The sequence below is a fragment of the Eubalaena glacialis genome, chromosome 18, assembly GCF_028564815.1.
Source record: "Eubalaena glacialis isolate mEubGla1 chromosome 18, mEubGla1.1.hap2.+ XY, whole genome shotgun sequence".
In the NCBI taxonomy this organism is placed as follows: domain Eukaryota; kingdom Metazoa; phylum Chordata; class Mammalia; order Artiodactyla; family Balaenidae; genus Eubalaena; species Eubalaena glacialis.
This window is the reverse complement of record NC_083733.1, coordinates 51,706,493-51,719,827: the sequence shown is the minus strand read 5'-3', so window position 1 is coordinate 51,719,827 and position 13,335 is coordinate 51,706,493. Positions and strand designations below refer to the sequence as shown.

At 56.7% G+C, this 13,335-nt stretch overlaps 1 protein-coding gene across 1 annotated transcript in view; it reads right to left on the bottom strand.

Annotated features, from left to right (window-relative positions):
* Positions 1 to 12,021: 12,021 nt before the first annotated feature.
* The window catches only part of CHST8 (carbohydrate sulfotransferase 8), a 65,849-nt gene continuing 64,535 nt past the window's right edge, over positions 12,022 to 13,335 (bottom strand). The window contains exon 3 of the mRNA XM_061173607.1: positions 12,022 to 13,128. Within this exon, the coding sequence (XP_061029590.1) occupies positions 12,022 to 13,128 (1,107 nt within the window). The remainder of the gene's footprint in view (positions 13,129 to 13,335) is intronic.

The following is a 13,335-nucleotide window of genomic DNA, read 5'->3' as shown; positions in this document are numbered from 1 at the left end:
GGAGGGCCGCCATGACACATCAGAGCTCAGCATAGCTATATCAAGTTGGACCCTGTCCAATGTCCTAGACTTATTTGGGTAGCCTCTTTCCCCAGGATATCTTTGGAGAAGGACTGGGGGTATGATTACTAGATATACTTGCTTTATGTTACAGGCTCATCCTGGAAGCTTGATTTCTCCTTCAGTCATTGGTTTTCTGGTCTGAAAACTGACTTACCTCCAGAAACTGGGCAAGGAATCATGACATTTTTTTTGGTTGGGAGGATTGCCCTTAGGCTCCTGATTATCCATTCTTGATTTCTTTGATTGTACAGATTGAGTGTAACATTTGTTGGCTGCCCATCTATTTTGCCTCCAGGGAACACCTTGTTCTCGAGGACCTGCTGTAGGCCAGGTCACCTGGGGCCACTCTGACCGGACCACCCATTATAAAGATTGCATCCACCTCTCTTCAGATGGGTAAATGTCACCACTAGACCTCTATTTTTTTTGGGTTCTCTTGCCCTCATTGCTGTCAGTGACCCTTGTGCCACAAGAGCTGATCCTACCAGCAGCCCAGCGCCCAGAGGGGAGCCGGCACCCATCGTCTCAGTGATGCTGGCGCTCCTCTCACGCACACATTCCCTGCTGCTTGGGTAAGTGGTGTGTCCGCCCCTTACCCAACATAGTCCTCCACCGGTTTTCCCTGCCTTGGGGCTTTAGCACATTCACTCCAGCTCGCCCACTTTGCAGAGCCCTTTAAGTCCCCTTTCCACCATGACTTTTTCCATGCTTCTAGCAGAATTTTTGCACCATCTCTCGTGGTCCTTGCTAGGGAATCTTGCATCCCAGGAAAGTGCTCTCACATTGATAAGCTCTCTAATCATTCCAACCTTACGTGTCTCTCCCTGCTCCCCCGTGGACTTTGGATGATGCACCTTCAAAATCCAGTCTCACCTGTGCTCTCCTGGCTCCTGCCAGGACCCAGGCGCTATAGTTCCTTTCCTTCCTTATCAAGTCCAGCACTGCCTTGGCCCAGTCATGGTGTGACTTGACCCCTAATTAATAGGTCTAGTGGCCAGAAGGGGAGGTGGGGGCAGATCCTGGAGGGGCTGTATAATGTCTTGCAGAGCAGAGATCTCTGCATTTCTTCAAGGAATAGTGGAGCATTAGTTCTTAATAGGGAAGAACGGATCACTTCTGCAGGCTCAGAGGGTTCAAGACAATCTAGGGATTTCAGATTTGGGGTGCATCAACTCAGATGTCCCATCTGAAACGTCAGGGTGCCATCCTCTCCCCATCAGAGCATGATCTTGACACAGAGCTACTCAGGTTGAGTTTAATCCTCTTTGCTGTAGCCTTGATCATTTCAAGGCTTTTTTTTTTGGTGGCGCCGTGCGGCTTGTGGGATCCTAGTTCCCCAACCAGGGATCAACCGGGGATTGAACCCGGGCCCTTGGCAGTGAAAGCGCGGAGTCCTAACCACTGGATTGCCAGGGAATTCCCCAAGTTTAATCTTCTTTGGAACTTGGCTGCTCTGAGATTCTCCACCTTGTCTGCCCTCCCGCTACAGGACTCAGGGACCTCCTTTCGGCACAACATTGTAAATCAACTATACTTCAATTATTTCACACTTAACTCTTAATTGCTCTTAGCCTTTGGTTATCTTTTTTCAAAGTGTTAGTCAAGTTTGGCAATAGCCACCTAATTCCACCGATTTTGCTTTCCCCTGATATTTCTCAGGTGTCTGAATAGTTGCCCTCAGCGTTGCATTTCCTTCCACAGGTAAACGATCTCAATTCATCAAAGGTGAAAGTGATAACAACTGCACTGTCACCTTGTTGTAAGAGGAGCTACCCACCTACCACTGTCACCAGGCAGGCGAGATGGGTGAATCTGCTCCTGAATCCCACCCCAGCATCTGCTTTCTCAGACTCCTCAGCCCTTACTGCTGTAGGTGGGGTTCTCCGGGAAGCAGAACTCATTAGCATGCAAGAGGTTTATAAGGGAGAGTTCCTGGCATCAGCACTTGTGGAATGGAGGGGAAGAAAGCAGGATTAGATGGAGGGAGAAGTTGGGCTCTCACGCTGTGTCAGTTTCCTGTTGCTGTTATAAGAAATTGCCACAAATATTGTGCCTTAAAGCAACACAAATGTATTATCTTACAGTTCCAGAGTTCAGAAGTTGAAAATGGGTCAACAGGGCTGTATTCCTTCTGTAGGCTTTAGGAAGTATGTGTTTCCTTGTCTTTCACAGTTTCTGGAGGCTTCCTGCATTCCTTGGTTGGTGGTTTCTTCCTTCCATCACTCTGACCGCTGATTCCATCATTTCCTCTCCTCCCTGACTCTGACTCTCTGCCTCACTTTATAAGGACACTTGTGACTACATTGTGCCCACCTGGATGAGCCAGGATCGTCTCCCCATCTCATGATCCTTAATTGTAGTGGAAAAAATCCCTTTTGCCCTGTAAGCTAACATATTCACAAGTTCTGGGGATTACCATGTGGACATCTTTGGGGGCTGTTATTCTGTCCAGGCATGTGGAGCTTTGAGTCTGGATAACCCTTCAGAATTGTTGGGTGAGGACACTGGGCCTTTCTATTTCCATGTTGATTAGATATTGGGTGCGCTGTGACCTTAGGCAAGCAGCTGTCTTTAGCCTAGCCAATCCCTTAAGAGGTCTGCCTGCGAGCAGCACTGCTGACACTGGAGGTTCTTTACTCCTGAAGGGGATCTGGGAGGCTCATCATGGCATCCACCACAGCCCCTCTGCTCCAGCCCCAGCAACCGTCTTCCCTCCCTCACCTGCCCACACAATCTTTCACCCCAGGACATTTGCACATGCTCTTTCCTTGCTCTGCCACCTGTCTTGATCTTGGTTCCATCACCACTTCCTCCAGGAAGTCTTCCCTGACTTCTCTGCCTAGGTCATCTCCACCATTGCCCTCTGAAGCTCATGATGCTACACCTGCAGCATTACTCCTTCGTTAGCATCAGGCTCCCCAGGTAGAGCAAGCTCTGCAAGGCAAGGATGGGGTTTGCTTTTGCTCACTATTGTGTCCCCTTCACTGAGCACAGTGGGCCTCACATAACAAGTGCTCAGAAGGTATTTATTGAATAGGTGAATGAAAGGACCTACTGCTTTCTTCATTAGGTGGATCCATCATATTTGGCAACACGAGTGGATTGCATTTGGTCCTTCTACTTCCCTACTGATGAATATTCAGGCTGTTTCCAGTCCTTTGATAGTTCACATCATGCTGCAATGAACATTTTTCATGCATATTCTCATCTCCCTGCCTGGAGTTTCTGCAGAACAGATTTCTAGAGATGGAACTGCTGGGCCCATCAGAGTGTCCCTGAGGCTGGGACTGGGAGTCAAGGGGCCTGTCCCTCCCTGGGCAGCAGTCCCTCCCCTGGTGAGTCCCCTGCTTGAGTTTCTGCCATGGGCACAGAAAGAGCAGGGGAAGTGGGTTCACAATGGGAAAGCATGAAACAGCCCACCGAGGGAGTGGAGGTAAGCCCGATAGAGAGAGCCTTGGTGGCACTCAGGGTCCCAGGCCCTGGGCTTCTGCAGTCCTGCTGTTAAGTCCCCATCTTACTGGACCCCTCATCAGGTCCTCCTTCACCTGAAATTGGTGCCAACAGATTTCTTATACTTGCTACCAAAAGGTCCCAGCTGTTATAAGTTCCAATTCTTGTCATTGTTGTCTAAATATGTGGCTTTTACATTTTACATTCCTTCCATGGGAAATGAGGGGTGTGTGTGTGTGTGTGAGAGAGAGAGAGAGAGAGACGGAGGGATCTGTGATTAACTTTTGTATATATTCCAGAGGTCTCTGAAAAGATGATGCATTCTCTGGGGGGTGCAAAGTTATATTTATGCTAACTATGAGTATGTCAGCGTGAGCCCCTTGTTGGCCCTGGCAGGGGGCCGGGCTGGGTGTCCGGGCCTGGCTCTGGGTCAGGGGTGGAAGGAGGGTGACATGGCCAAGCACACTCTCAGACCTGGTGCCAGATCCTGTGTGCAGGGCCTGCGGTGTCAGCGGCTACAGCGGGGTAGGGTGGGGGATCGCTGCACCGAGGGGCCTGGGATGAGGGGCTGAGGGGAAGCAGCATCAGGGTCTGAGCAGCTTCTGGGGTTTGTGGCAGGGGCTGGCAGCAGGCTGGTCTGGGAGATTCTTTTGTGCCCCATGGGCCGCCCCCCCCAGTGTTCCTGCAGGAGCAGCGGAAGCTCGAGTGACCCGTCTGAGTGGCCGAGGGTCTATGTGGGGATCCCCACTCCCACTGTCATCCCACACGCTGGGCCCTGGTTCCGGGCGGGAGCACACGGGTGCCATCACCACGTGTCCCTAGCACGGCGCCTGGCACATGTGACCATTCAGGAAACGTGGAGTGGATGGGCGCCGACGGCCTTTGCCTTATCATGGGTCTTTTTTTGACACAGAAAACCTGTCGCATCTCCCTGTCTCAAAGCTTGGCTCCCCGTTGTTTCCAGCACAAAATCCAATCTCCTCCTCGCGGCCAAGAGGTTCTGCCCTCCGCAGCCCGCACACGTGCTGAAGGCATGCACCCTGCCCAGACTCAAGCGCTCTCTGCCTCGGGGGTGGCCCCAATTCCTGTCCTTGGGGGCAGCCCTGCGGGGTCACATGCCCCCTCAGCCCTCGGGCTCCAGAGGCCTGTGATTGCGCCCCCCGGGGCAGGGCCCTCAGCCCCACGCTGGCCCCTCCCACCTCAGTTCACGCCACACAGACCCCCATCAGGCCGGCAACCCTGGCTGCAATCCCACGGAAAGCCCAAGCCCTGAAAAATGATGGCGAGCTTTGTCCCTGTGCCATTAATTCTCCTGTGACTGAGGCCTCCCCCCAGGGTGGGTGCGGGGCTGGGGGACGGATGGCACCTGCTTGGCCTGCCAGAACTTTGCCAGTGGGTGGTGTGGATGGCGTTTCCCAAGTGAAATGCCGCGTGGAGATGAATGACCCCTGAGCTGTGGGCTCTGGGCGCGCAAGGCCTGGGTGGAGCTGGCGGGGGAGCTCCGTGGCCTGGACACCCCCTTCGCCCCCCAGCCCCCCGCCCGCCCCTTCAAGGAGGAGGGCTGCGGGCTCTTCACCTTCACCCAGGTTCCCAGGATCTCCCAGAAATGCTCGCCTCGGCTTCATGCCTGAAACCTCAAACACAAATAATTTTCAATTTGCCTGGGAGTTCAATTGCACAATCCAATGTTAAATAATAGATTAGATGCCTCGGGGAGAGAAACAGGATTTAAGCAGAAGAAATAAATAAAAGGAAAAGTAAAATTCAGCACATCGGCTTGGAGGGTGAGAACGCTAGCTTTCCCTGCTGACCTGCATTCGCTGCCCTGGCCCTTCCTGCCAGGCTGGGTCCTCTTCCCTGCGTCTGCCAGAACTGCCCTTCACGCGCCTGCGTCTCCCCACGAGCTGGTGCTGGCTCCACCCCTCAACATCCTCTCCCACCAGGTCCCCAAATAGAGGCCCGGCTCATAGCCCAGGCAACTGCCACGTAGCCCGCGGTCACGCGATGGGGCTGGGTGCAGACACCCGTGTGGAATGGTGGCATCTTTGGACCCAAGAGGAGGCTGAAGAAGGTATGTCTATGGGACAGGACTTGTTTACAAGCTCTGGAACTGAGGTCGCCTCTGTCCGGCAACCTTTCCTTCTGCCCACCCTGCCCCACATACACCTCCTGCCACAGTCTGTCCCTGTCACACAGAAACCACACCATCCCCAAGGTTATAGATCCCCAACTCCCACCTTACTTCCTCCACAGACCCTCCCACCTGCCCTCTGCCATCAGCCCTTCTTGTCCTCATGCCCCTCCTTGTCTGCCCCAGATCCCTTGGGCCACTGTTTCTCTCTCCCCTCCCCTCTTTCCACCCCACGTGCCTAGGAGGAGCCCAGCTCTAACCTTTTCTGTGCTGCTAGAGAAGCGACACACCACACTGGGGGACACCAGGGCCAAAAGGCCAGGGTTTGAATCCTGGAACATCCTTTTTATAACTGTGTGAGCTTGGGCAAATTACTTAACCTCTCTGTGTGTCACTTTCCTCTTCTGTAAAAAATGGGAGGATAATGACTGTATCTACCTTACAGGGTTGTAGTGAAGATTTCATAAGCTAGTATATACGAAATGCTTAGAGCAATCTCCGGTAAAGCAGTAAAGCCAGAATTCTTAATGTTGCTTCGGGGGCCTAGGAGGGAGAGAAGCGGCTTGGGTTAAGGTGAAGGCACTGGACAGAGAGTGAAGTACATGGATTGAGTATATGCTTAGGGGACAGAGAGAATGACATATGTGAAAAGGAGGAGTCCAGGGCCGATCGGGAGAGATGGGAGGCTTGGTGGGGACGTGAGACGTGAGGTGCCCTGAGGTATGCCGACAGAGGTGCGGTGTGGGGTCTGAGGTCAGGGCTGGAGGTGCAGATTTGGGCTCCAGCTGTACAGCGGAGTGCGGCTGGCTGAGCTGGCCCAGGGAGTCTGTAGATCAAGGGGTGTCTGTCGAATTCAGAACGTGGGGTAGTTGGAAACTCTGAAGTGAGCCATTTCTGTGGGGGGGGGCACTGGAAGGCAGACCACGGTGGGTTCAAGAGCAAAAGGCTAGTGGAGGCATGAGGCAGCAGGATACGTTTTGCTGGGAAGGAGAGGACAGAAATGGGGCAAGGGCTGGAGGGGATGTGAAGTTTTGAAGAGGGGGCTGAAGCCTGATGAGCCGGCAGAGAGAGGGCCATGTCTTTGAGGAGGAGACAAAGGGCTGGGATCCAAGAGGCATTGGAGGGCTGACCCTGGTAGGGCAGTGGGGAGTGAGAAGCGGGGTCAGTGCACACAGAGCATCAATTTGACATGAGGCAGTGAAGGCCTTTCTGGTCCTCCCCTTTCCTTTCACTGCAGTAAGAGGCACATCGTGAGCTGTGCACATTTCTGTGTGTGTGTGTGTGTGTACGTGCGTGTGCATGTCTGTGTAAGTGTGTGGATGTGTGTCTCTCTGTGTCCCTGTGCACCTGGGTCTCTGTGCATGCTTATATGTCTGTGTGTGTGTCTGCATGTGTGTTTGTACCTATGCCTCTGCGGATGCGTTCCCAGGTCTGGATGTGTATGTATTTGTGAGAAGGGGTGTGTGTGTGTGTGCATGTCTGTGTATGTCTGTGCCCATGTGAGCATGTGTGTGTGATGTGGCTGAAGTCACAGAAGGTCTGCGTCACCCTCATGGAGAGTGGAGGACAAACGCCAGCAGGTGTTTGGTGGCCCTGAGAGGTTTGGATGGTGAGTGTAAGGAGAGCCCAGTGAGTCCTCTCCTCCTGCAGTGGAGGGGGCAGGCTGGAGGGGCTTGGCTGCTCTGGGGTTTGCCAGGGGCAGGAGACAGAAGGAACAATGGCCAAGATGGGTCAGGATGAACCCCAAATCTAAGAAGGGAGTGAAGCCAGCAGGGGTGATGGCAGACCCCACCCCACGCCAACACTCCTAGTGACACTTGGCCCTTCTGCTTTCTGTGTCCTTCGTGTTGACCAGTCTGTGCTTTCCAGGGCCTCCTGAAACCTTCCGGCCCCATTAGGCCCAGTAGGGGCGCTGGGGATGTTTGGTGTTAGGGCAGATGTGTCCTCTGGAGCTGGAGGGTTTGAGATCGACCTCCAGGGTCTGCCCGGAGACAGACCTGGAGAGGCAGGGTCCCCGTGGCCCTATAGATGAGAGGAACAGAGGGCAGAAGACCGACGCAGTCTCCAGTGGTTCTGGGGGATGCTTCGACCCGCGTGAGCGGCACACAATCGGGGTGTTGCTGCCACCTCGTGGGCCTGCCGGGGATGCTCAGGCGTGAGGGCTTAGCGCCCTCTGGTGGCCCAGTACTGTCTCTGCTTGAGAAGATGTGCGCTCTCCCGCGCTCCCCCACTCCTTAACAGTATAGATGCCCAGGGGCGGGGCGGTAGGCGGGCCCAAAAGTGAGGGGTCTCAGCCGGACTGCTTGGGTGGGATTTCAGCTCCAGGTCCTGCCGCTGTGCAGCTCTGGGCAGGCCTCTCTGTGCCTCCGTCTCCTCACCTATAAAGTAGGATAAGGCATGGTCAGGGCTGCTGGGAGGGTATATCAGGCAGCACATGGGAGAGGGCATCACGGCACTAGCCCATCAGGAGCGCTTGATTTGCGGTGGCAAACCCTAGGCCCCATGGAATTACTTCTGACCTCTGACACCTGACCCTTGCCCTAGGCTTCAAGTGATCTTGGGAGCAGACCTCCAGCCCACTCTCTCCACCTCCCCTCCTGGAGGCTGGCCCAGAGACGGGGAGGGGGCGGGAACGTCTGTTCCCAGGCAGCCCCAACCCCAGCGGCCCCCTTGGCCACCCTCTGCTGTCTTCTTACAGCTGAACCTCCTGTGCAAAGGGCCCTTCTGGGCAGCATGAAGAGTCAGGGAGCAGCGCAGGCCTCACCGCCAGGCCAGGCCGCCCCGAAGAACCATAGCTCAGGGCTGTCACGTGCCCTCCCCTGAGCCTGGGCCTGTGGACCATGGAGCCCCCTCCATCCAGCAAGATCAGCTGGGGCTAGCACACTCCCCATGCCAGGGACAGCTCCCCCAGCCTCAGCCAGGGTCATTGTACCCACCAGCATGGGGCCCGGAGATGGGGGCAGGATTATTTCAGCCCTGCTCAGCCCCAGACTGCCCACCCCCAGTTCCTGGAGACCACCCTGGTCCACTCCTGGGCCCATAGGTCAACAGTAATCCCCTTGTGCCCAGCTCTGGGTGAGGTCGGGGGAGATACCAGGACAAAATTCCCATGATTAGCCATGGGTGCTCCCCAGAGAGGAAAGGGCTAAGAGGATGGGGAGAGTGAGGGGAGACCACCTTCTGCCCTCAGAGCTCTCCTGGGGCTCCCATTCCCCCACTGAGGGGTCTCAACCCTGAGGATGAAATTGGTAAACAGGTCCTGCCTGGGAGGGGATAGGGGTTCTGGATGACTGTCCCTCCGTCCACTGCCTGCCCACCTCTGTCTTGGGCCCTTTTGTGAGTGGCCAGGCCCATAGTGACAGCAGATAGGATGGTTTGGTCATGTCTAGGAGGCCAGAGGTAACTGAAACTCATATCTGACCATCTGGCTGGACCTCACATCTCATCTCCCCAGGGGACTCTAGGGCTTTTGGGGATGTCTATTCTCTTCACCACTTAGAGAGCAGGTCTCATGTCTAGGGAGGTCTCCGCTGCAGGGACTTCGCTGTGGGCTGCCCCAGAGAGGGCCTATTTGGAGGACCAAACTGGCAAAGGGCACTGGGAGTTCAGTGGTTATTTTCCCAACTTGATGGGCCGGCTTGGCCCCTGGGAGGAGCCTGTGACCCCTTCTTGGGTCCCTGACCCAGAGGGCCCCCTCCTTCACCACGAAGTGGTAAACAGGTTAAATGGGGCGGGAGGAGCAGGGGAGGGGCAGCACGCGATGGTCCCAGAGAGGAGGGAGGAAGGCCCACATTCCCCCCATCCTCCCAACACGTATACGGGCTCACACACGTGTACACACCCCCTCACCCCAGACACAGATGCCCATAAGACTGACACCTACCACACCACTCACACACACTTATACACGTACACATAGACTCACATGCTCACCATGTGCCCCCCAGAAACACACACACACACACACACACACACACACACACACTTTCCTGTGTTGGCAGTTAAGCCCACTGTCCTTAGGGCTATATGAGGCTGGGCCTGGGGGCTGGAGATGGGTCCAGCACCATCTCAGTGGATGCAGGGTGAGGTCTCAGGGCTGGGCTTCTGGAGCTCATCCTGGGGACCATCAAGCGGTGGTCATGGTCATTGCCTGGACTGTGCTTCTGCCATCGCCACCCAGAAGGAAAGCCCCTCTTGATGGACGTGTTTGTGTGTACATCTGCCCAACCCAGGCCTGGCTGTCTCTGAGAGATGACACAAGATGTCTTTTCCTACCCTCAAATACACACACACACACACACTCATTCACACCATGGAAGGATGGTCCCTGGGCAACCCTGATCGCCTCCAAGCAGCAGCAGTGGGTGAAGGTGCCCTGCAGGCTGCCCGAGCCGGGCTTCTGGGTGTCTTCTTGCTGAGTAGAAGACCAGTGACGCTGCCACAGTCTTCGCCAAATGCATCCTTGACCAGAGGCACTGTTTCTGCATTAGGAATTCCACCTCACTTTGTGAGCACCGCAGCCTAGGGGCAGCTGTTTCTGGGTCATGGTCAGCCAGGCCCCTCCCTGCCTCCTCTCACATTGACCTGGCCCTGGCTGAGGTGTTGAGGCGTCTCTGAACCTCTCACCATCTGCCTTCCTGCCTTCCACACCTGTGAATCCCTCAGGCCCTGACCCCAGCCTCCTCCCTGCCCCTCTGGGTTCCTTCTGTCCGATGGCCCAGGCCACTTTCAGCTGGAACCCGAGCGGAGGCCTCACCCTGCTCAGGCTTCTTGGATACACGTGGCCCTGAGCAGGCAGTTGGCAGCCTCAAGCCCCTTGTTCTGCCTTTATACCTTTCCAGAGCCCAGAAAGAAAGATGGAGCCGCTCATGCTAGTGTGAAGCTGGCTGGGATGTCCCACCCTGGGGAGCAGCAGCGCCCCCTCAGGGTCTGGCAGCATCTCCCTTAGCAAGTGGGAGCAGACAGAGAGCAAGCTCTGGGGAGAGAAAGGCCGCAGAAAGATTCAGGAGGGCATGTGGCAGACTGCGGGCAGACAGGCTGACAGAGAGGAGACCCAACAGTGGCAGACAGGCAGACAGCCCCTGGAAACAGCCACGCAGCACTTCCCATTACAGACAAGACCCCAAGACAGCCACAGTCGTACCCAAACTCAAAGCTCCCACAAACACTTTCTCTGAGACCTTTCAAGAATCACCCTGCCTTTTGACAACTTCAGACCATCTCTGCGTGTGAAAGTGTATGCGTTTGGAGGAGAAGTTTCCTCTATAGCTCCTCCTCCTCCTGCCCCAGAGCTGGTTCACATGGGGACAAGCAATCCTGGGAGCTTTGAAGTGGTTCTGTCAGGGAATGCAGTCAGGGATCAAGGCCAGGTCAGGGGGTCTGCAGATGACATCTTTCGGCCAAAGCCCTGCTTATCCCAGGGTTCAGAAAGCCAAGGATGGCATCACTCCCTGCCTGGAAATGCCACACCCCCTGAGACCCATGTGCAGTGTCCCATTGACCCCAGGGGCAGCCCCCAAATAGCAGCTTGCCCAGAGAGCTTGTCACTGCTCTGGCAGTCCCCAGAGGGCCCCCCACAAAGTGCACTGACAAAAAGGGACCTTAATGGTCCTCCACGGGGACAGGTCTATCTTCTTTGGGGATGAACGTGCCGGTACCAAGACGAGAGGACCCTACTGATGGAGACGTGGCCTTGGGAGCCTGAGGCGAGATGCTGCTGGCACCCTGAAAGTGAGCTGCTCGGTCCTCTGCTTCTTGTGCTCGTGCCCTGGGCTCCCCTGGGCGGGGTCTGCAGGCGCGGGGCTCAGGCTGTCCTCAGGAGAGAGAAGGAGCCCCAGAAAGCACGGGGAAGGGCCCCTGTGTTTCCCCACCCACGCACAGAGTATGGACACGGCTGCTCTGGAAACCATGTGCTTTATTTGGAACCTCATTCCAAGGGAACCTCCCCCCGGGTCATAGAAAAGCTGCAAACCCTGTGGTTTGGTACAAGGCAATGGCTAAGGGATGCGGGAAATCCCTTACAGCTGGGGCTTTTGTCCTCTGGGCCTCAGACTTCCCTGGTCATCCTGACTCTTGGTAGAGCTGGGTATGGGCAGCTGGGACTCCTGGGGTGTCCAGCTCACCCCCCAGCATCTTCCTTATTTGAGGAGTATGGAAGCGGGTATGGGACAGAGGCCAGGGTCCCCATCCAAGGCCTGGGCCTCTGTCCCATCCTGAAGGGCCTGCACCACCCAGCAGGCACGGCTCCTCGCCTCCTCAGAGCCCTGTTGCTCTGGGTGCATCTCAGCTCCCAGGCGAGAAGCCATGGAGCATGGGGTGCCCCTGCGGACAGGCGAGTGGGTGGGGCTGGGCCGCCCACGGCCAGTTGGCCCCGCCCCTCAGTACAGGTCTGCGAAGGGCTTGGAGTAGTTGAACATCAGGTAGTCCATGTAGTAGAAGTCGTAGGTGCGCTGCCGCTGCAGGGTGGAGAGCTGCGCGAAGTACTGGTGGGCGATCTGCGCGGTGGTCCGCGCCTCCTGCGAGTGCCGGTCCTTGAACCGCGGGAAGGTCAGGTTCCGCGGCGCGCGGATGAGGCTCAGGAAGAAGTTGGCATCGTCCTCCATGCTCTCAAACTTGCCCACAAAGTCATAGTCGACGAGGCAGGGGCTGCACAGCCGGCTGACGTGGTCCCAGTGGATGTCCATACCCACGGGCCGGTGCACGTCCAGTAGATACTGGATGAACTCGGGGAACCGCACGCCGGAGCCCGTCCGCAGGGCCTCCCGAGAGGCGTTGGCCCGGTACCGGGCCAGGATGGCCTTGCCGAAGACGGGGTGATAGTAGCTATTGGGCTGCTCAAACTTGTCGCGGAAGGCAGAGACCAGCCTCTCGAAGGGCTCGCGGACGAAGAGCATCTTGGTGTAGGTGCTGAGGCGGTGAAGGATGCCCTGACGGTCGAAGGTGTCCAGCCGCTTGAGGGCGCTGCCGTAGTGGACGGTGTTGTGCTGGATGTCGGTGGTGGACGAGGCCAGCCCGGCCAGCACCATGAGCACCCGCTTCCAGTTGGAGCAGCCTGCCTTGGGCACCTCGCAGTACAGCACGCGGTGGCGGTCCTCCACGAAGATGCGGGACACGTGGCGGGGCGTGACCGCCCTGCGGCTGCTGCTCGCCCTGTACTTGGCGCACGCCTCCCGCATCACCCGCTTGCGCTCCTGCTGGCTCTGGTGCAGGCTGACCCAGCGGCCGTCCAGGGCCCGGGGTGCTGGCCGGACGAACGTACCAGCCGAGCTGTTGGCCGGGATGGCCGCCGCAGCTGGCATTTTCTTGATAAGCAGTCGCCGGCGGCGCTGCCGGGGTCGCAGACGGGCCCCCACGTTTAGGTGGGCTTGAGGCTGCTGGGACACCTGTAGGTTCAGGCCCCTCGGGGCCCGGCTGGGCAAGTCTCGGGTGACCCTCTCTGTGGGTGCCTTAAAGTCACCATCCTGGGAACTGCCTGATGGGAGGTCCTGGGGCAAGAAGAGAACTGGTTAGCAGGGTGGACAGGTCAGCTGGCACTGAGGGTCACACAGGTCAGGCCCTTGCCACGGCCGGGGTCCCTGACCCCTCTGTAGACTGCGTTTTTTCCCAGGTGAGGGGGAGGGGGACAGGCTGGCCCTGCAGGACGCGACCCCTTCGGTCTGAGCCCCCATAACAGCCCCCACAACCCCCTCTCC